This window comes from Arvicanthis niloticus, chromosome 2, assembly GCF_011762505.2.
Source record: "Arvicanthis niloticus isolate mArvNil1 chromosome 2, mArvNil1.pat.X, whole genome shotgun sequence".
NCBI lineage: Eukaryota > Metazoa > Chordata > Mammalia > Rodentia > Muridae > Arvicanthis > Arvicanthis niloticus.
Window position 1 is genome coordinate 132,571,079 of NC_047659.1, and position 23,866 is coordinate 132,594,944.

Below are 23,866 nucleotides of genomic sequence, written 5' to 3' on the forward strand. Positions count from 1 at the left end.
TTCTTTGGGCCTCAGTTTCTCCTCTGTCAGTCAAATAAATCTGTTCATTGTCAGTGACTATTGGCATTATTGTGCCTGTACTTGGTGTTCAGCAATGGATACTATAATGAACTTTCCAGATTCTGCCTCAGGACCCAAGGACTTCCTTCTCCCACCCTAGCTCCCTGGAGAACCACAGACTACCAGCTCTCTCTAGGGATTAACCTTGGCTGAAGGGGGCTGCCCAGCCCCCAGGCTGTGCTTCTTTCTGGAGAGGAGTCTGCATTCCATGTAGCGGGTCCAATTTCTTCATTCCAAGTTGGGATGACTTTGATAGTCATCCCTCCACAGAGCAACCCATGTGGTTGATGGAGGCCTCTCTGCCAGCCCCATCCTGCTTCCTCCCTTCTCCAGAGTGTTGATCCTAAGAGTGCTCCCCACGCACATCCCCCAGTACACAGACCTCCATCTGAGTGTCTGCTTCCAGGGGACACACCAAGAGCACTCCACCTGCACTGGCTTTCTCAACCCTCAGAACAGCTCTGTTTGTTCAGACGAGGCTATTGAGCTTCGAGAAGAAAACACAACCAGCCAAAGATAGACAATTAAGAAACAATGGCACCATATGGGGACTCTCAAACCTTCTGGGCTAGTTAGACAAAGCTCCTTCTTGCTCCAAGCCTCGTGTAGGTAGTCTAAAATAGCACAAGAAAGTTTGCAAGGCTGCTAAAGTCGTGGGAGGGGTCCAGTTGTTTAACACACACTTAAACACTGTTTAAGACAACTGGTAGACCTCAATCTGCTTTCCTATGAGAAGACATCTGGATAGAATGTAGATGGGGGCGGGGTGAGCAGGTGAAAGGGTGACTGGATACACAGGTAGGAGACTGGATAGGTGAGCAGGGTTGAGTGAATGGAGTGTAACTAACAGTTGGATGGAAGTATGGTTTGGTGTGGGTGTGGCTAGATGGCCAGACTGTGGCGGGTCATTGAGGGGGTGGGAGTGAGTAAAAGTGTGGTTGGGCGGCTGAATGAATGGAAGTAGCTGGAAGCAACAGTGGGTGAGTGAGTGGATGGAATCATTTCTCTCTCTCTCTCTCTCTCTTTACAGTGGATGGCATAGTTGGGTGAATAGGCGTGTTTGGTGGATGAGGGATGGATAAGTGGTCCGATAGATGTGTGAGTAGTTGCATTAGTGGTCAGGTAGGAGGTTACACGGAGGGGGGGAGTGAAAAGGGATGGGAAGTTGGCTAGCGATGAGGGTGGGTGTGGCTGTGTGGGTGGTTACTTTGCTCTGGTGGATATTAAAGAGATTAAGAAACAGAAAGTGCTTTTCGATAGGTAAAAGGGTTAGGTGAATGGAGGAGTTGTTTGAGTGTCAGGGTTGTGAAGGGATTGGAGGGATGTCTGGGTGGGTGACTGCTAGGCTTTCTGAATGAATCAATTAATCAGTGAATGAATCGATGAATGAATCATTGAATGAATGAATGAATGAATGAATGGTGGTCTAGGTGGATGACAGCATAGTGAGGTAGCCGAGTGGTTGCATGGTGGGGTGGCTAAGTGTTGAGTGGAGTGGTTGAGTGGTTGGCCTGCTGAGACACGGCTATAGACGGGTCATGTGAGAAAGATCTGCAGAGGGTTGGGGTAGGGTGGATGGCAGCCGCTGAGTGAATGACTGAAGCACAACGGTAAAGCGTGTAGAAAACTGGATGCATGTGTGACTCACACAGTGCTGGACCAGACTGGGCTGGGGACCTCCTAGGCTGTCAATCTCCACTGGGCACCTACCTGGAGACAGCGATCTCTGCCTTCTGGCGCGCGATGGCTGCCGCTCGCTGGGCGCCCTCGACCCCATGCTCCACCTTCTGACGGACCTTGCTGCTCTTGAGCGGCAGCACGCGACGCTTGGTGCCCTTGACCAGCACATTGTGGCGGTACTTGCCCTCCTCGCGGTGGCCATCGGGCAGCGTGGTGCGACCATAGCCGTGGCGCAGGTTGTCCAGCCACTCGCCCTCGTAGCGCAGGCCGCTGGAGCGCTCGCTCACTCCGAAGCCCGAGCGCTTGTCGTTCTTCCACTCGCCCATGTAGGTCTCCGTGGTGGTGGCGTCGATGTCAGCATCGAAGGGCGCAGCCGCGTCGTCGGGGCCCTCGGCGCCCTCGGCCAGGCTGCCGGTGGATGCGGCATCGCTGGCTCCCGAGCTAAGCTCGCTCTTGAGGAAGCTCAAGCGGCTACGCTGGCTGCCCAGCGAGGTGCGGGACTCTGAGCGTCGCAGCCGACCCAGCAGTGCGCCACGCGTGAACAGCCCTTGGGGACGCGCAGCCTCCGCCGTGGCCAGCAGGCTGAGCGCGAAGCCACCGCGCGGCACCGGGGGCGAGGGCAGCGTGGGCCCGTCTGTCGCTGGCGAGTCCGGAGCCACCGTGCCATTGCTGTGCTCGCTGCGCAGCGAGGACAGAGAAGTGCGCAGTGGAGAGCGCACCACCACTGCCATCCCGTAGGGCACGCTTTGGCGCACGCCGTAGCCATGGCGCATGCCATTGGTGAATTGGCCTTGGTAGGTCCCTGCGGGGCGGGCAAAGAAAGCCGTGTCAGTTAGATGGCCAGGACGTGGTGACCTCCCCGACATGGACAAGAAGGAGTGGGGCCTGAAGAGAGCAGAGGACATTCGAGGGAGAAGAAGTACATGTTCCTGTGCCTATCTGGAGTGGCCTCAGGAAGACACAGGTAGGAACCCTGGCATGCTGTAACCTGGGATGTGGGCAAGGCAGGTTGGGGCTCAGAGGACAGCCTACCTATCAGAAGGACAAGTATGCTGCTATGTGTACTTTGGACAGTGGCCGCAGTAGGCTACAGGCAGGGCCAGCAGAGTACAATGACCTAGGTGTGGGCAAAGCAGGACAGCACCAAGATGGAGCTAGGCCATCAGAGGGACAGGGACAAAGTGCATTCTGCTGTGTGTACTTGGAAATCCATGTGTGCCGGAGCACATAGGGGTGGGCAAACTAGGGGGTGAGGTGTGGCCATCACCAATGGTGGGGACCTCAGGTGTCCGGTGAGTTGTGTGAGTCAGAGAGTCAGTGTAGAGCGATGTGATTAGTCCAGGCCCTGGTGCTGAGTGTGGTCTGGAATCTGTAAGATGGGATAGAGTCCCATGGTGGAAACATGTTAAGGTCCCGGGTATGCAACAGAGTGTGAAGTGCATGAATCAGTGCATGTTACACTGTAGTTATCCAAGAAGGTCAAACTGGGAACTCTACTTGGGCAAGGTATAGAAATGGCAGCTCTGGGCAGCACTGTGGTTGATGTGGAAGGCTGGTGCAAGGCAGTGTACACACAGCCTGTAGGAGAGCTTCTGAGAAAAGTCTAACGGGGTTATCTAACATAAGGCTGCGGTGCAATCCTAGGTCGGAACTGCATGGAAAGGCAGGATTGAATGATCATGCAGGGCCATCAGAGGGCTGAAGGGGGAAGGGGTGTGGCCATGCAAGTCCCCACCAGTACATAGAATGAATGCACGGCTGTCCTATTGCCCGAGGTGATGTGACCAGTGAGGTTGTGAACAGATAAGACAGCAAGTCTTCAGGCATCGTGAATGCTGGGAAACTTGGTGTGTGTGTGTGTGTGTGTGTGTGTGAGAGAGAGAGAGAGAGAGAGAGAGAGAGAGATCACAGGTGTGTGATGCAGTGTACACACAGGAAGCCAAGTGTCCATGGTCCCACAGAAGTGGCGTGAATGTGCACGGAGTTCTGAGAATGTGAGGCTGCCTCCAAGCTCCAATACAAGGCTAGGGCACTTGAAACCGTGAGTTGGGCTTGTGGGTATCAAATCAAAGCCACAGAAGACCTAGTGCTCAGATTGGTGGCGTGTGCAGGAGCTGCCAGCAGCCAAGGGCCCAGGTGAACACAGCACTCCAGCTCGTGGGAATGAGTACACGGCAGACAGCCACTCAAGTCTCGTACAAGTAGAGAGGCGTACAGACGCCAAGGACTGCCTCCACTCCTGCTGTGTGACCTTAGGCAACTAACCTGACCTCTCTGTGTCTCAGCTTTCTTATCAGAAAGAGCAATCACCTTCTACTTCACAGTGGTAAAGCTTAAAGGGTCTGTAACTCTGGAAAACTGAAAGAAAAGATATGTTGTGCTCTGTGAAGAAGCTGGCATGGAACTGTCACATAGACTTTGTCTTTCACTCCTGTCCTACTATGGAGGTATCCCCAGGGCTCCGCCCCAAACTAGTTCCACAATGATGACATCATCTAGTGCTTTGTCTCCTCTGTGTATATTCCTGCTGACCTCCAAAATATAATCCACTACACCCCCCAGTTCCAAATGTCAGCCTGGAGACAAATGTCCCCTAGGTGTCACACACACACACACACACACACACACACACACACACACACACACGATCTTCTTAGTCTGTCCCTACAGTAGCACTGAAAGCCAGTCCTCTGGTCCACCTCTAGAACTGTCATGAGTACCAGTACTATGACATCACCGTCCACTGCCCTGACGTGGCCAGTCAGAGCCTTTGCTGCATCTCAAGAGTCCCTCACATATCTGCGTGGTAAAGGCTTGGTACCCGGCATGGCATTATTCAGAAATGATGGAGCCTTTAAGAGGCGGGGCTTCCTGGGAGGAGATGGGGGTGTGTCCTTCCTCTCTCACTTCTTGAAGTGGTCAGCATGGCTCTCCCACCATGGTGAGCCTATCACAACACAGACCTAAAAGCAAAAGGGCCAACAGATCATGGAATGACACATCCCCAAACCAGAGCCTCCAAAACCTACTACAAGCTTTAAGGAAAGTAAGGACCTATCCCTACAACCTAAAATCCTACTAGGCCCCTGCTCTTAAAGGCTCCATTACCAAAGTAGATGGCTTTCATTTAGATAAATAAATAAAATTTAAGAAAAATTTAGAAAAAACAGACAGACAAACAAACAACAATGCCTAGCAGTGTTTTTAATATATCCATCAGGAAACAGTGGTCTAGACTCCGGGCCCTTCTCAGCAACCCGGGTGGCAGTTGGAGCTGAGTGGTAATTGGATCCTCTGCCAGCAACTGGTCAGCGGCTCAGAGGGGCTCTGTCCAAACATGCAGACATCTCTCCATTCTGTCCTTCTTATTCCAAGGAGAAGCTGAGGCCCTGGTGACCCACAAGACTGAAATTTTTTCTTTTTCTTTTTCTTTTTCTTTTTTTGTTTGTTTTTAAGATTTATTTATTGTGAGTACACTGTTGCTCTCTTCAGACCCACCAGAAGAGGGCATCAGATTCCATTACAGATGGTTGTGAGCCACCATGTGAGTGCTGAGAACTGAACTCAGGACCTCTGAAAGAGCAGTCAGTGCTCTTAGCCGCTGAGCCATCTCTCCAGCGCGACCCTCCTTGAATTTTAACCCCACCACCTCTCTGATCTTGCCTACCCTCCCCCACATTCCACTTTAGGCATAGAGGCCTCTTGGGCGTTCCTCTCCCAGACCAGTAGGGGTCCTACCTCAGGAACTTTTGTGAGTGCCTTTCCCTCAGGTACCTGAATGGCTCACTCCCCTGTTGTCGTCAAGCCTCCACTCCTGTCAACAGTCCTGACAGTGTTATATTACTTAAAGCAATTACCTCCTGGCATAAGGTTTCTATCTCCTACTCAGCTCCAGTCTCCCTCCGAGCGGACGTGTATAAAACAATAGATGTCTTCTTTTATAAAACAATAGATGTCTTCTTTTCCTTTTGCTTATTGCTCTCACTCACTCTGTGAGGGCAAGGATTCCTGTCTATTTTGTTTCTTGCTTAGAAAAACGAGGATTAGGGACTCGATACAGACACACTTCACAGCGGAATGAAATGTGTCCATTCAACTTTTATTCTCTTTTTGCTTTATCTGTGAGTAAAACAAACAAACAAACAAACAAACAAACAAAAGCCTTGAAGAAAAAGTTCAGGTTCGGCAAGGATGAAAGACACCACAGGTGACAGAGCTCACAGGTCTCCAGCGCCCAAACGCCATGCTTAGCTACACTCCTCCTGTTTCTCCAGAGGATGAGGGGAGAGAGAGAACAGAGAGAACCATGAACAGGGCAGAGGAGCCAGGAAATGGGGACAGAGAAGACATCTAATCTCCAGGTTGGAGAAGTTTGTGAAATTGAATCCAGCAACCTACCTGTAGCTAAGATTTGGCCTAAGATGGGCTGACAGGGCCCCTTTAAGCCCAAGAAAACCTGAGACTGCAACAGAGAGCAACACTTGGCCACTCGTTGGAAACGAAACTGTCTGTCTATATTAGGAAACTTACAGGCATGCAACAAGAGTCACCAACACCCAGGGGATATTGATAGTGACAGGGCCCTGGGAAGGAGGATAAGGGAGCAGAAGGGCCATCTCTGTGTGTCTGAGACAGGGCTGGGCAGTCCTCCCTGGGGACAGGAGGTCCACATCTGCAGAGAAAATCTTCCCTGCAGTTATCAGGCTGAAAGCACCATGGTGGTGTGTGTGGGGGGGGGGGGGAGGTTGCTTCCTCAGCTGCCCAGCGATCCACATAAGGCACTCCATTGTTCTAAAGAACCCACTGACATCCCCAACAGCCTGACATGGTCACCTCAGTTTGACCTGTTCTCCAGTAACTTTTCTTCCTACCCCAGAACCATTGTCCTTTCTGTTTGCTACAGGGTCTTACTATGTAAACCAGGCTGACCTTGAACTCACAGAGAGCCACCTCCCAAGTGCTGAGATTAAAAGGCATGTGCCACCACAACCCCAGCAGTTTTAGGGGATTTTATTTATATTTTATGGGTACATATCTATTGCCTGAATGTATATCTGTGCTCCATGTGCATGCTGTGCCCATAGAGGCCAGATGAGGACATCAAGTCCCCCGTGGTTGGAGTTACAGAGGTCTTATGAGGGTAGAAGGAATCAAACACTGGACCTCTGGAATAGCAGCCAGTGCACATAGCCGCTGAGCCATCTCTCCGGCCTCCGTTTGTCTCTTGAGACAGGCTCTTGCACTTTAGCCTAAACTGGCTTGGAACTCACTGCATATCCCAGACTAGATTCAAACTCCTGGCAATCCTCCTGCCTCAGCCTCCAAATTGCTGAGGTTACAATCACGAGCCACCCTGTCCCCAGCTCATTCTTTCTCTCTCCCACGGCCATCTTTGATATGCAGACTTCAGCTTCCATGTGAAACCATACAGGGAGAGTTCTTGAAACCCTTGATTGGTTCAGTATAAGCCTCTCCTCTGAGGGATGTTAGCCTCCAGGCAGGAAGGAGCAGTGTCTAACTCATCCCCACAATGCTCCCAGCATCCTGCACAGTTCCCAGGCCCAAAGAGGTCACTGGCGAACACTGATGTATGACTATGTTTTCCTGACCACACTGTTACGTTGGACCTACATCCCACTTCCTTCTCAACCCAGGATGAGAGAGGCACTAAAAGCGGGCAGTGTTCAGCTCTAGATTCAGCAGTGCAAACCCTGAGAATGACGGTCACAGCCATCATAGCCAACACGGAACATGCAGTCCTGTCTCCTAGGTAGACAGAGCCTGCATTCAGCCCTCTCCCTACAGTTGCTCTTCTCAGTTAGTTTGGAATAATATGGATTCCAGCCTTAACTCTCACCTCGAGTGTTTCTGAAACCCTCACTAGTTACTTAAGCCTGCAGAGCCCCCCTTTAGACATTCTATGAAGTGGAGGTAATGAGCGTCACTGGCTGCTACTGAACACGCATTCATTGAAGATAAACCAAAGATCCATCAGCCATACAGCAGTGACCCACATTGTCTCTGCCCACAGGCGTGTGGACTCCATGCCAGGGATAGACCAAAAAAGCTTCTGACCTGGGATTCAACTAGTCACACACACACACACACACACACACACACACACACACACACAATGTACAATATGGCAGACACAGCAGTGGTCCAGAAGAGAGGTGAGAGTCAAGGTCTAGAGAGCCATAGAGTGGGGAAGGTGGTTGACTAAAGATTAAGAGAGGTACATGGGACTCAGTAAGGAAAGTCAGCACGCGGGGAGTGCTCTGTAAGGGTTGCTGAGCAATAGGAAGTGTCCCTTGAAGGCTAGCTCTGTTTGCCCCGGTGCTGGGGATGGAACCCAGGTTGTGTGTTGCTGGTCATGTGCCCTAGCACTGAGCTACCCCTACCCACCAAAAGGCCAGCTTTTTGGCAGGGCAGAGTCTTTTCTCAGAAATACTGGCCCAGAAAGGATTAACTGTAAAGATGAACCGGAGCCAGGAAGGACAGAGAGAACCCAGGAAGAGATGGAGGCCAGCTCTGGGTTTCTGCCTCCCTGTGGTTTCACATCAGAAGGCATGCTTGGGCTCTGTTCCCACCGCCAGGTCTCTGCTGTTCTCTCTGCCAGACACAGCATGGCTCCCTGTCAGCTCAGCCCCTCTTCTTCCTTCTGATCTCAGCACAAACTACACTCTCAGGGAAGCCTTCTTGTGATTGATCACTAGAGCATCCCACGGACCCCTCTACTTTCCCTTCCTGCTGCTTTACACACTAACACAGCCACTGCTGAACTCGGATCTCTGCTATGAGAATGCATGCTCCTACAGGCAAGGCCACATGTGCATTCCCACACGCACCCCCAGCACACCATATGAGGACTAGCGTGGAGAAGGCACTCAGGGGACACTCTCGAGTTAACTGAAGGGCACATGGCCTGCAATGGATGCCGAGTCTCTCTCTTACAGATCATCTCTTCAAGGCTCCTGTGAGTCTTACAAAGGTTATTGCAGAGACCTCCACCTCTTCACAAGTGTGGGCTTTCCTCACTTGATAGAAAACACACGATTTGAATCAGAAGTGTTCCCTGTAGGTTTATGTTTTGAGTGTGTGGTTCCCAGATAGTGTGGTGCTATTGAGAAGGACAACCTTTAGGAGGTGTGTAGGGCCTAGCTGGCAGAAGTATGTCACTAGGGACAGGACTGGGGGCTTATATCAGGTCCCCTAGTTCCTACTTTCTGCTTTGAGGTCTACTGAGGAGTTGGAGTCTCCATCCTGTCTTGACTGCAGTGATGGATGGAGCCTCCTGAAACCATGAGCCAAAGCAAATCCTCCAACCATAAGTTGTCTCTGCCCGCCATTTTCTCACAGCAACGAGGAGAGTAACTGATACAGAAAAATGACTGAAACAGAAGAATTCCTCAGAGGCGACATGTCCTGCTAACACCAGGACAGTTCCAAGCAAACCGAGAGGGCTGGTGACTCTCACTCTGGTGACAAGGACAACTTGCTTGCAAGCCAACTCTTCAGGAAAAGCAAACAAACTTTGATTTGCACCATTCTGAGGTGTAAATGCTCCTCTCCCTGGCCGGTCAAGCTACCAGGGGTTGAACAGTTACTTTGAAAATTTCCCAAAAACATGACCATGGGCTCTCAGGATCCAGTTAAAACTGTCTCAGAGCCCGTATTTAATACGGATCTTGGGTGGTTAGTTTCTACAAACATGCCACCCACACAGCTCCAGACATCCTGGTGGAAATGAGAATCTCTGAAAAGTCATGGCTGAAGTGAAACTTGGAGAGCAGATCATCCTGTCTAAGGTAGCAAGGTACCTGACCACCTATATCCCATCCTGTGTCTACCGTAGGTATTGTTCATTAGCCATGGTGCCAATGATAACAGGGTCTACATCCCTTGTCACATCTGAACACAGCCAACAAGTTAATGTTGCATGGAATCAATCTGCCTTTAAGGGTGAGTGTGGGCACTGGGCATGGCGACATATGCCTAGTTCTAGCACTCTGGAGGCAGAGGCAGGAGGAGGATCTTTGAGTTGGAGGCCAGCCTGATCTATAGAGTGAGTTCCAGGACAGCCAGGGCTACACAGAGAAACTGTCTCAAAAACAAACAAACAAACAAATAAAAAACAAAAACAAACAAAAAGGAGAAATGTGGTCATGTTCTCCTTGCAAAAAGGACTCTCAAAAAGGCTCAGACAATGAGCGACTTGCCCAAGACCACACAGCCAGGCTGAGCTGAGACTACAAAACCAGATTCCCAGCTTTGCTCACCCTGTCTTGTTGCTTTTAAAAGTCCAAGAACAGGAAGAAATGAGGAAGGACCCTGAGTCTAGATTCTGGGAAATGTTCTGTTAGGATGTGAGTCTCAAATGTCCCCTACGACTCATGTGTTGGAACACCTAGTCCCTGTAAGAATGCACTGTTAGAATCCAGCTGCTGCTCGGGCCTCAGCCCCTGAGGTAGCCTTTCCCTCCCATCTTGAGGATCCTGACAGGTACCCTGCTAAGACAGTGCCTGTCGGTCCCTAGTTCTCAGAACTCCTTATGTCAGTGGCTCTTGCCAGAGAAGTGCGTTTACTCACATCAGACACAACCCAGCCTATCCCCTTCCCTGCCTCCTGCCTGGGATTCAGAGAGTCTAGGTACCAGTATTAAAACCTCCCCTATCCTCAGAAAGGAGTAAGAGGGTCCCATTTCTGCCATGTGCGCCTGGGCTTCCCGACTTCAGAGCCTTCAACATGTTCTCTGTCTCTGGTGCTCAGAGTCCCTGCCATGTTGTTGTCTGTCTGTCTGTCCATAGCATTAATAACTTTTCTAATAAGCCCCTTACTCTCCAGTAATTTCTCTCAGGGACCCTCTTGACCACACCCCCTCCATCCCAAACCTTTCAGTCTCCAGCTGGCAGTGATGTTTTATGTTGGGGTTGAGGGGAGGGGGAAACTCGGTCAGTGGAGATGGGTTGCTTGAAGCAGGCCTTGCTTCTGCCCCACTGCCTCCTTCCCATCCCCAACTCCGGGATTTGCCAAGATCTGAAAAAGCCACCAGGCAAACTCCTACCATCACCAGCCAAGCTACTCCAGCCCTCTCCTCCATGATGGACTGTTCCCCCTTCAACTGTGAGCTCCACCTCCCACCCCACTCCAAAAAAAAAAAAAGCAAGCCACAAAAACTCCTCTCTTCCCTTAAGTTGCTTCCATCAGGTGTTTTGACAGTCAGAGAAAAGTAAGTAATGCACGCCTGGCCTCCTTTTGCACCTTGAAGATGTCTTATCTTGTCTACACAGTCACACCTTTTGCGTGTTGGCTGAAGGAGCACGTATCCTCATTGTAAAATAAAAGAGTATAACATTGAGCACGCGGACAGGTGCTCTCCTGTCTCCCCAGGCAAGACCACTGCCAACAACTTAGGTCTGTCCTGGCCATTTGCTACACACAGTGCACGCTCATGAAGTGGATCAAAAGGCTAAGAGTTTACCACTCAGCCATTGCTCCTGTCTCTGAGAATTAACAGAGTAGAAGGGCACTCAATAAATGCTTGCCAGATGGCTTTTGTGCCCTTAGCACACCTGTGATTCATTTCCATGTGATGTGTAAGTGGTTGGCCTCTAGAGACTGTGTCCCACGGACTCTTGCATTTCATTAAACAGTCCCTATGCTCAGCATCTGGCCAGCGTGGTGTTTCCTCCAAAATGGTCATGAGGCCTTGCTCTCTGCCTCACCTGCAAGGCTGGCACGGCAGTCCCTTCCATGGTTTCCAAATGCCTCCATCCATCAAAGCCCCACAGTCTCTGGTTTCCTGGGATCACCAACAGACAGTGCTGAGCAGAAGAGCTGGCAGCATTGGTGACAGCTCCCAGGAGCAGGGTCAGGTTGCAGCCACAGATGCCAAGTCTCTTTAGTCTTCAGAGCTCTGCCACTCCCACATGCAGGGCTGCTGCCCCGGATGACACCCCACAGCTCACACAAGAAGCTGAGGATTAACTCGGCAACACTGGCTGGGTGCTGACAGGCCGAGGCCTGTGGTCTGGGTGGAAGCCCCTTGGCCAGGCCTGGGTCAGCTCAGCACACCGAGGGTTGCCAACAACACTGAGGCTGTAGAATGGAGCTGACTTAATACGCAAGGGAGAGGGGGCCGAGGGAAAGGGTCTGAGTTCAGAGGCAGCCCACTACCGTCAGGCCCAAGAGAATGTCTTAAGAGGCATCTCTCACCCATGTGCCAGACAATCAGCTCCTGATCCTCACCCAACCCATGGCCATTTCTTCTTGGTTCACATAAAGCCTGGAACCATCACCACTGCCTGCCCCTCCCCTCTCTTGCTCTCGTTTTCTCTCACTAGCTCTCTCTCTCTCTCTCTCTCTCTCTCTCTCTCTCTCTCTCTCTCTTGCTTGCTCTCTCTCTCACTCCTCCTAGCCACAATATCATCAGAAACCTACCAGTCCTCCCTTCTCAGTACCACATCTTACCATCTTGGTGATGGTGGTCTAGGCTTCTGCCCTTCTCACCTACATCGTGAATACTGCCTTAAACTCACTGAAGGGCCTCAACACTGCTCTGTCCCCAGATGGCCTCCATCTCCACCCTGGAATTAAAGGCATCCCATGAAAGCAAAGAGGATCCTGTCTCTCTTCAGCTTTCGAACACCAGCAAGACAACTCAGTGGGTAAAGCCGCTTCCTGCCAAGATTGATGATCTGAGTTCAGTCTCTGGGACCCACACTGTGGGACAGAAGTGGCTCCGACAGCTCTGGCCTCTGACCTCCACACAGGCACGGTGGTGCGTGCACACTGACAGAAAATAAATATGTAAGATGGAATAAGAAAATCTTTAACTTTATCCATTTATTCTTACGGTCCTAACAGTGGAATACCAGCCAGTGAACAATATCACCAACCTGTTCTTTCATCGGCCCTGACTTTCTCAGACCAAAAGCCACCTTCTTGCAATGGCCTACTCAACCCTTCACAAAATGCCCCTCTCATTGCTTTCCTGGCGGGGGCAACATATGAACACCATGTCCTTCTTTGCATGCCACATCGAGGGGACACACTGTTCATCTGCCCTGCCCACTGGGGGAAGTTACACCTGGGTGCTTGCTGAGGAAGGATCTGTACTGATTCCACCTTGAAAACAAACAGTTGGACCACAGTGACTCCTGAACAGCATGTCCTGTAGGCCGCATCCACCTCGGGCCTGACCGTGTCCCTCAATTCCACTCATGCATTCCCCCAGGGCTGTCATCTGTCATGGGCTCGAGATTCCTCAAGCACCCAGTGCTCACCACTGGTGACAAGGAGAGCCCAGGAGGCTCCGGTGCCCTGGAGTGGCTTTGTGACTTGTTCTCCACCCACACCTGGCTCCTCAGCCCTCCGCAAATACCCCTTAGATAGGAAATAGAAGTCACCCAGGAGGGAGGGAGGCCAGACCTCCCTGCCTTCTTACTCTATGGCCTTGGCTAGGAGAGGGGCAGAAGGGAAAAAGGACAGCCTTCTGTCCTATGGTAGGAAGCACCCTGCCCCCTTCACCACACACTCTCAGCAGAAGCCCTCAGAACTTGAGACTGGATGTTCCTCACAAGGGTGTGGCTGGCCTAGCAGAGCCGGTCTGGGGAACAGCTGCTGGGGGCACAGAATTAGCAACCCCTGGAAACCAGCAAGCTGAATGAATCCCCAAGGCCTGCCTTGGACAGGGCACATCTGCTGTGACTCGGCCAATCGGATGCATGAGTCACAAAAACAAGGCACAGAGAGGAAAGATTGTGTCCGCTTTCTCATCTCTTTGAGTGGGCTTTCCCTCCCTGGAGTACCCAGATAACACCAAGAAGCTGCTTGGACAGCAACTTAGCCCACTGTCATGTTCATCCCTGGCTGTGGACTGTGACATGAGATTCTTGAAATGAGGTTAAATTAAGCTGATTCTACATTCAAAACAGAGTCACACCTGGTATAGGTCCCATCAACACTGGCAGGTCACAGGGCAGACCTGAGCCAATCACTGAAGGCAAAAGCTGATTTCTGTGTTCTAAAACATTGTCCCAAAGATAACATACAGCTACAATTCAAGCTATCTGAGTTAATTCAGCCTGAAGGATATGGAGGGCACCATAAGAAGAAGGCATATTCTCAGGTTTTCATATGTGCTGGGCATTACACTAAGGGATCTACATTTATTATCTCATCTCATTGACATGCTAAGAGAAATTTTAATCCTTGTGGTGGGGATAGAAAAATGGAAGATCAGAGAGGTTAGTGATATTCACACCACTAGTAAGCAGCACAGCTGAGTTGAGCATCCACCTCTGTGGACTAAACCCCTACCCCAAGAGCCTTAGCACAATGTCTCCCATCTGTAGCTGGACTTGGGCTACTCTGTGGGTTCTTCTTCCTTCCACCCTTCTCCATCCCTTTTCTTCCACCCTTTCACGCCTCTGACACTTGATAGGAGAGAAAACAGGATAGACAGTAAAGGGGGTGACGGGATCATTAGACTACTTCCTGCTGATTAGGGTGTCCAGTTCTTTGGGGCAAGTTTGATTTTCACCCTCATGATATTTAATTTCTTCTCATTGTGTCTTCTTTGCACACAAACCGTGTGCAAACTGTGACCAACAGTGAGAGACCAACACCAACCACCAACAAACAGCCCCCACAGGCTCCCAGGGTCCTAGCATTTACATACCATCTGAAAAGTCCCCAGAATTACAAACATCACACAATCACAGAAACTATCTGCATCTGGCAAAATCACACCCCTGCTAGAGCACTAGGAAAATCAGAGTCAGCTGCTGTGGACAATCTGAAGCATCCCCATCCCACACCTGGGATTAAAATGAAAACATAATGTTTCTGTGTGTTATAAAGAAACTAAAAATTTCACTACAGCCATCCGATTCTCCTAGAATTTTTATACTTTGTTTTCAATCCAGATATTTTAAAATTGAAGGTACTACTTGTAAATTTGAAAAGCAAAAAATCCACTAGAATTGAGGAATTTGTTGAACAAGATGAGGGGATTTAAAGCCAACATGGAATAATTATATCAGGGCTGGAGAGCTAGCCCGGCAAGTAAGAGCACTGGCTGCTATTCCAGAGGACCAGAGTGCCATTCCCAGCACCCACATCAGGCGGCTCACAACCATCTGTAACTCCAGCTCTAAAAGATCCAGTGCTTCTGGCCTCTGTGTGCTGTGCTCATTTGCATATTCCCATGGACTGACATAAAATAGCGCTTGAAAAAATAAAGAAGAAAAAAAGAAAATAATTATGTTTCCATAAACTAGTATCAAATGGGTAAAAAAATAAAATTTAAGATACCTGCTGGGTGGTGGTGACCCACACCTTTAATCCCAGCACTAGGGAGGCAGAGGCAGGCAGATCTCTATGAGTTCAAAGCTAGCCTGGTCTATAGAGTGAGTTCCAGGACAGCCAGGGTAACACAGAGAAACCCTGTCTCAAAAAACAACAACAACAAAAACAAAAAACAAAACAAAACAAAAAAAACCAAGAACAACAACAAGGTTCCATTTATATTGTCAACAATAGATAGATAGATAGATAGATAGATAGATAGATAGATAGATAGATAGATACAGGGCCAGCAAGAAGGCTCAACAGCTTTAGGCATTTGCCATGAATCTGACAATCTATGTTCAATCCTTGAGCCCCACGAGGTGGGAGGGGAGAATTGACTTCAAGTTGTCCCTCTGCACGTACATGGTGGCATGTGTGTGCCCCACACCCCAGCAAATTAAAAAAAAAATGCAATGACAGTTTTATAAAATGAATGTATAGGCATAACATTTTTTTAAATGTAGGAACTGAAAAGTTCAAAGCATTGCTGAATGAAATTGAATAAGACATATATACCATGTCCATGGATAGAAAAACTCTGATCTGGACATCTAATAACTTGCAATGAAAACCCAGCTGCCTTCTGCTTAAGAAACCAACAGGATGATTTTATATTGAATGTGGAAAAAGCAGTGACCTACAATAGCAGAATATTGAATAGGAAAAGGCAAAGCTAGAAGATTTATTGTAATTTTGAGGCTGACTCTAGGCTGTGTGTGACAGCACACACCTATGATCCCAGCCCTTGGGAAGCTAATAGCCTGGGCTACATATCAAGTTCTGGGACAGCCAGGGCTACACGGTGAGACCCTATCTTAAAAGAAAAAGAAAGCTATTGAAAACAATGAATTCATGAAATTCTTAGGCAAATGAATGGAACTAGAAAATATCATCCTGAGTGAGGCAATCCAATCACAAAAGAACACACATGGTATGCACTCACTGATAAGTGGATATTAGCCCAAATGCTTGCAAGTCACAGACCACATGAAGCTCATAAAGAAGAAAGACCAAAGTGTGGGTGCTTCAGACCTTCTTAGAAGGAGTAACAAAATACTCATGGGAACAAATATGGAGACAAAGTGTGGAGCAGAGACTGAAGGAGGGGCCGTCCGGAGACTGTCCCACCTGGGCATCCATCCCATGTGCAATCACGAAATGCAGACGCTGTTGTGGATGCCAGGAAGTGCATGCTGACCGGAGCCTGATATACCTGTCTCCTGAGAGGCTCTGTCAGAGCCTGACATATACAGAGGTGGATGCTTGCAGCTAACCATTGAATTCCCAATGGAGGCATCAGAGAGAAGACTGAAGGAGCTGAAGGGGTTTGCAGCCCCATGGGGAGAGTGACAATATCAACCAACCAGAGCTCCCAGGGTCTAAACTACCAGCCTGGGAACACACTCAGAGGGACCCATGGCTCCAGCTGTATATGTAGTGGAGGATGGGCTTATCAGGCATCGGTGGGAGAGGAGGTCCTTGGTCCTGTGAAGGCTGAATGCCCCAGTCTGGGGGTATTTGAGGATGGGGATGTGGGAGTGAGTGGGTGGGTGAGAGCACACCTGCATAGAAGCAGACGAATAACAATAGAGAAATATTCCTTAGGGGCACAAATGGATAAATAGGAAGTTGTGCTTCTTTAAAACTTAACTCTGGGAGAACAGTGTTCTCGGCTCAGAAAATGTAACATTCTGTGTGCTGTTCGGTCCTCTGTTCTGACTGATTCCTTGAGTTTGTGTATTTGGAACACATTGGATGGAATGAGTTTAAGTCATTAACTCTGAGCAAGGGAAAAATAAGTAGATAACAAATTAATTAATTAATTAATTAATAAGCACAAACTGGGTCCTGAGTGTAGCAGGTTGGGTTCTGGACTTAGCTGGCAAAGACATACGAAATGGTCTCGTCTTTTCAGGGTATGGTAATAATAATAAAAGCATGTGACAAACCATCCCGAGAACTTTACCTAAGCCAGAGCATCAGAGGAAGGAGGTGGAGTGTTGGTTTGCGTTCTCCATTTTGTTGATGTGCACACATAGAGAATGCAGTGGATGTAAAATACGTGTCTGGCTGTGGGGTTGCAGTCATGAAGATTTGAAAGGCACAGGCCAGGAAGAAGTCTAAGTAACGTGGTGCATGTAAGGCTCTTAGCACAGAGGCTAGTAAAGGGAGCCTGCTGTCATTCCTGTGGTCGGGGTGAGCCTCACAGCAGCTGGCCCTTCGGATGCATGGGGGGATGTGGGGGGGCTAACTCAAAAGTCTCCTGTCAACATTTTGAAATCTGTGGGTGATTTTGAAGAGATCTGGGACGATGCTTCAGTTGATGAAGTCCTTACTGTGTAAGCACAAGACCCTGAGTTTGGATCTCCAGCACATAAGAAGGCAGCGGTGGAGGCACACGCCTGCAACCCTAGTTAGCCTTGCTGAATCATGAGCTCTGAGTTCAAATACAGACTCTGTCTCAAATAAACGTGCTATTTTCAAGCCCCATCTCTACTTCCCACTAACCACAGATCCTTGATCTTTCTCAGTTTCCTCATCTGCAAGATAGTGATAACAATACTTCCCAAAAAGTAACATGGCTATGTCACGTGCCTAGGATGACACCCAGCGTATGGCGAACCCTGAAAGATCACTCTCATTAATGTTAGTTTTATGGAAAACAGTGGGCCATCTTCCCACTGCATTCTTTGTTTGCTCGTTTGAGATAGGGCCTCAGGTAGCCCAGGCTGGCCTCTAACTAGTTATATAGCCAAGGATAACCTTGAACTCCTAATCCTTCTGTCTCCTCTTGACTCTGGCATGACGGATGTGCACCACCATACCTGGCTCTGCTGCACATCTCAGTTACTGGATTTATTTTTGAGTGAATTTACTTTAAGAATCTGATGATTATCTGAGAAAACACTCCCAGAGAAAGGACAGGTTGTCCATGTGCACGCACATGCAGACACTCTACCAGTGCAGTGGCCCTGGGTCAAGAGTTTTAAAAAGCAAGGATCACAGCCCAGAGGTGGCTTTTACCCATAATCATAGAACTTGGGAAGCTGGGGGCTTCAGAGACTCTGTCTCCAAAGCAGAGACAAAGAGAGGTAGAAAGGAGGAGGAGGAGGAAGAAGAAGAAAAGAGAAAGCCAGGGTCACAAACAATCCTTCAAAGGCTAGCATCTTTGGGTTTCCTGGTGGAAGCAGCCAGGTAGCCAAGAAGTGAGTAACTCCTTCAGGGCTGAGTACGTGCACTGTGCACCAGCTTTAAGTCAGCAACTATTTTTAGCTTTACTTTATATGGCCAGGGAAGGAATGAGGGCTATAGCAGGGGAGGCGCCAGGAGGCTCCAGTCCAGGAGCCTTCCCCACCCCCATCCCTTCCCATGCCAGAGCTGAAGAGCTGAATCTCCCATCAAAGCAAAGCTGGGAGGAGAGGGCGCAGGGTGGAGGTGGGAATGGCAGGGCCTTCAAAGAAGGTTCTGGATAAGTTGCTTTAGAACAGTGGCTTCTGACCCTTTTTTTTTTTTTTTCCTTTCCCAAGTCAGGGTATCTGTGTAGCCCTGGCTGTCCTGGACTCCCTTTGTAGACCAGGCTGGCCTCGAACTCACAGAGATCCCACCTGCCTCTGCCTCCTGAGAGCTGGGATTAAAACACACAATGATACATATATGTGTCTATACATTACACTTCTGCACATATATGTATACATATACAGCATTAACTAAACTTTTTCCAGGAAATAATGCTTCATCTTGTTCTCCATGAAGGACCCAGTCATTTCTGCTCTGTATCTACCATTCTTTCTATCTGAAAAAAATGTGGGTCCTGACCCACTAAATTGATCTTTCTACCAACAAACCAGTTGGCACCTCCAGTCTGCAAAGCTAATGTTTGCTTTGGTTTTGTCATAGCCGACTACAAGGTGAGGCAGCTTCTCAATACGAAGGACAAGATGCAAGTTTTAACTCTGCGTGGTTGCAGATGCCCAAGCTTCAGGTCTCCTGGCATTTGGGGACTCTGTCCTTTCAACCAAAAGTGCAGCTCACCCATGAACCTGCGACAGGACTTAGCTCATCACCTACTCCAGGAAGTCCTCTGTGATGTCCCAGCCTCATGCTCTAGTCCCTCACCTGGCTCTGCTCAGCACTGGCCGCTGGGCTAAGTGTGGCTCCTGTTACATTTCCTGGCTCAACCGTTCCATTCTCTCTACACTTCACAGTAAAGCATAGCACTTGTTTTACAGAACACAGTATATGCTTATTGAACGAACTGACCATCTTAGTAGTAGCCGCCGCAACTACCGTTTACTGCACTCTGTCATTTATCCCAAGGGAAGTAGAGGAGAGGGCTCGATGGCTGGCTCAGCGGCGTGTAGAGACATTTGCCTCCTGCAAGCCTGACAATGTGAGTTTAATCTCTAGGTCATACACCACAGAAAGAGAAAACCGACTCTCACAAGTTGTCCTCTGACCTCTATACATATGCTGTGGCAGTCACACATGCCCTGTCTCCCTCCCCCAATAAATATAATAATAATATTTTAAATCACATGAGAGATTAGAAGTGGTTCATCTCACAGATGAGGAAAGTAAGGCTCAGAAATAAACCCAGTGGGACGAGACCATAATCCCGGACTTGTCTGGCCCCCACCTGCTTCTAATCTTAGGATCTTACTTGTCCACATCCCTCTTGGTGCCACCCAGAAGAGGGCAAGGGGCAAGTCCTTAACAAACCCTCAGGGGAACGTTGACAGCTTGATTAAAGACATTTTCCATAGCAGCAGCCACATCTAAATTTGGACGGTTACACCTTGTGTGTGGCTTGGGAGAAAGGAACCCACAAGGTCTCCAGAGTCCCTGGGTGTGGGGGCATCACATGGGAGGGAGAAGGTTGGGTGGAGCAGGGTGGCTGGCCTTCTGAGCACCTGGCCTTAAGAGCTCCCGGGTACACCCGGGCTCAGACCAGGACCCACAGACCCGGGTCACCCAGCCTCTGCCTGCAATCCCAGCATGCCTCACTCTCCTTCCCTGTTCTTCACGCAGGCTAAGCCTGGTCCCACCTCAGAGCCTTTGCATCTCCATTCCAGGCTTGAAAAGCTCTCTCTCTCTAGTCCTCCTACATCTGAGACTATTTCATGCACTCTCTTCCTTCACTAATGGCAACATTGAGAAATTGTGTGTGTGTGTGTGTGTGTGTGTAGTGTGTATTTCTTTCCTGGTTCGCTTCTGTTTCCTTCACTAAACAGGGGCTTCTGGAGGACCGTGTCTGCTCCCTGCTCCAGTCCCTAGCACAATGACAGGTGGTTACTGCTGTTGGCTGCAGGAGTGACTAGGTTTCCTCCTTTAAGACGTGTTGGCAGATCAGCCCATCATATCCTGTGTTCACCTCACCCTGGGAATGTGTGCTCCTGTGGTTCACAGCCAGAACTCCAAGCCCTTGGAGTGAGTGAAGAGAGATTGGGAGGGATATTTGGCCCATACCTGCCATGCACCTTTTTACATAGATGCCTGATATAAGCAGGCAAGGATTGTGCCCAATTTATATCTGGGAAAACTGAGGCTTGCCTGGTACCTCCAGTGCCTGGTACCACGCTCAACACAATCATCTGCTGAGTCAAAGTACACTGAGTTGGAGGCTTGGTGAGTCTTTAGAATTTGTACTCAGTTCATTCCTGTTCCATCCAGTTCTATAACCTATTCTAGGGGTACTCAGAAGCTGGAGAGACAGAGTTGAAAGCAGGTCCTCAGTCCAGGCATGAACCTAGCCTGCATCTCAAGCTGCTCTCGGTATGCTTGTGCAAGCTCGCCCAGGGGCTGCTGTTGCTTATCCCTGCTTCCCTGCTCCACCCTCAGAATGCCCCTTTCCTGTACTCCGTCACAGTGCAGAGGGAGACATCCAAACTACAACATCCCACAAGTGGTTTCTTGTGCCAGGAACAATTGTTTCCTAAAGAGCCACAACTTTGAGTCACTCAGCACAGCAGGAAAGTGTCCTGGAAATACCCCAGTCAGAGGAGCCATGGGGCATGGTGGAGTATGTCTACAATCCCAGTACTCTGGAGGCTGAAGTAGGAGGACTACAAGTTCAAAGCCAGCCTGAGCTATATTCTGTCTCAACAAAAAAGATTGCAGGAGTCGCTAACTGTTTACTGTGAGTTAGCTTTAGGTTCTGTCAGACAACAGCCAAATGTCTAGATGTCTGATAAAGGTGTCCATCTGTTTTTCATGTATTATAGAATATTTTTCTTTAGTTTTTTTTCACATAATTATAAATCTAAAACACTCTCACTTTGTGATGTAAAACAGGTAGAGAGTCACTAACCAGTGATCTCTATAGTTTGCTCAGCCCCTGATCCCCTCCCTCCCTCCCTCCCTTCCTCCCTTCCTTCCTTGTCAGAGTTACACTATGGTGGCAAGCTGTTATAAAATGACCCTCCTGTTTCAGCCTTTCGAGTAGCTGGACTACCATATGGTCCCAGTAAAGTGACACTTTCTGGTGAGCCTGTCAAAACAGGCTTTGTTGCTCACTATGCTGGTCGGAGGGTCTGATGAACCCTGAGCTTGCATCTTTGCTGTGGGTAGATGCCAACACTATTTGTTCACTGCCCGTGCTTTGAGCAGTATTGATGCCCCAAGTGCCCTATTGTGTGGATGAGCAACTGAGGCCCAGGTAAGCAACATGTCCAAGTCACACTCTGCTCTTTAATGCCACCACTCTCTGACATGTTTGAGTGAGATGCTGGCCTGCCTGCCTATCTTTGAAGCCCTAGTCCATGTCCTTTTTGTATCTAATCATTTGCGCAATAATGGACAAATAGGAGGTCCCACGGAAATATGTATTGAATAAGGCTGGGATGCAGAGCAATCGTCTAGAAATATGTGCTGGATGAAAGAATGTATGAGTAAATGAATGGATGGAGGGATGGATGATGGATAAATGGGTGGAGGGATAGATGGATGAATGAATGGATGGATGGATGGATGAATAGATGGATGAATAGATGGATGAATAGATGGATGAATAGATGGATGAATGGATGGATGGATGGATGGATGGATGGATGAATAGATGGATGAATAGATGGATGAATGGATGGATGGGTGGATGGATGGATGGATGAATGGATGGATGGATGAGTTGGTGGGTGGATGTATGTATGAATGGATGAATGGGTGAATGGACAGGTAAATAGCTGCTAAGTGAATGGATGAAAGGATGGATGGATAAGTTGGTGGATGGATAGATGGATGGATGAATAGATGGATGAATATGGGTGGATGGATGGATGGATGGATGGATGGATAAATGGATGGATGAGTTGGTGGGTGGATGTATGTATGAATGGATGTATGGGTGGATGGACAGGTAAATAGCTGCTAAGTGAATGGATGAAAGGATGGATGGTTAGATGAGTGGATGGATGGACAGATATATACCTGCTGGGTGAAAGCATGAAGGGATGTTGGTGAATGGGATGGGTGAATGGATGGATGAGTGAATGGGAGATAGATAGATGGGTGGATATATGGGTGGAGGGATGGGTGAATGAATGCTGGGTGGTTGGATGGATAGATGGATGGAGAAATGAATGAATAAACACTCTTAGGATCTACCCTGTGAAAATATTTTCATAGCAGAGTTGAGGCCAGCCCCCAGTTCTGCTACAACACAAGCTGAAATCTAGCTGTTTATCTACCTAGAGAGCAAAGAGAAATGATTACATCTTATCGTGTCTGATGAGTGTACATCTGTACAGTGCCTTGCACTGGTCATTCCTGCCAGTCCTCAAGAACCACTTTATTACCCTATCTTTTCTGATAAGAAAATTGGCACAGAGATGCAGAGTAGCTTACCTAAAGCCACACAGGAAATAGCACCTTAAACCATCTATTTCTTTGCCAATTACTCTGATGTTTTCTACCATCCCTTCCAGACCCCCGCCCCTCAAGCTCTGCGGGCTGAGCTGGACTCACCTCCATCTGCGTAGGTCTCCGTGCCATAGCCGTCCTGTAGGCCGTTATTCCAAGTGCCCTCGTACTTGGCACCACTGTTTGTGCTCTGCCGGATTCCATAGCGCCCCTTAAAGCCATGCGTCCACTCCCCCTTGTAGAGCCAGCGCCCCTTGGTCTCTATGCCAAGCCCATGTCGTTTGCCCTGGCTCCAATATCCCTCAAAGGTATTCCCACTAGGCCAGGTGTAGACGCCTGCCACTTCAAAGCCAAAATTCCAGGAGCCCGAGTATTCACCCTGGCCCTTGGGGCCGGTGCACAGTCCGTGCCCATGTGCCTTTCCCCCTTCCCAGCCCCCACAATACGCCCCGCCATCATCAAAGTCAAAGCGGCCCCCGCTCATCTCATCCTCGCTCCTGACAACTCCTCTGTCCTCCAGCTTGGGCGTAGGGGTACCTGATGCTCTCCAAGCACCTTCAGGCTGAGCCCCTAGAATCACCACCGGGCTCGAGGGGTTAAAAAGCAAGATGCCAGCAGAGGCAGAAAAAGCCCAAAGGCCAAGTCAGCAGTGGGGCCGCTGGTCAGTGCCATGGCTGGGAGGCCCCCTCAGTCATCCCAACAAGGCAGCAACTTAAAAAGGAAGCCGACAGAAGAGACTCCAAGTTCCCACAAAGTGTCCCAGGTCCAGCTTCCATGGAGTCCAGTGTGTCCTCCTTAAGAATAGCAACGAAAGAAGTTGAGGGGTCTTGTCTTTTTAGAGAGACAATTCCCGGTTAGCAGCCCAGCTGAATTCCCGCCACCCACCCCGAAGCAGCCGCTGGCCCCCTTCTCATCCACC

The 23,866-nt window shown here is 49.2% G+C and overlaps 1 protein-coding gene across 1 annotated transcript in view; it reads right to left on the reverse strand.

Annotated features, from left to right (window-relative positions):
* Jph2 (junctophilin 2) overlaps positions 1-23,866 on the reverse strand; it is a 63,907-nt gene extending 40,041 nt beyond the window's left edge. Inside the window, exons 1-2 of the mRNA XM_034496225.2 lie at positions 23,053-23,866; positions 1,771-2,542 (exon numbers count right to left, since the gene is read on the reverse strand). Of these exons, the coding sequence (XP_034352116.1) occupies positions 1,771-2,542; positions 23,053-23,431 (1,151 nt within the window). The 5' untranslated portion in view covers positions 23,432-23,866. The remainder of the gene's footprint in view (positions 1-1,770; positions 2,543-23,052) is intronic.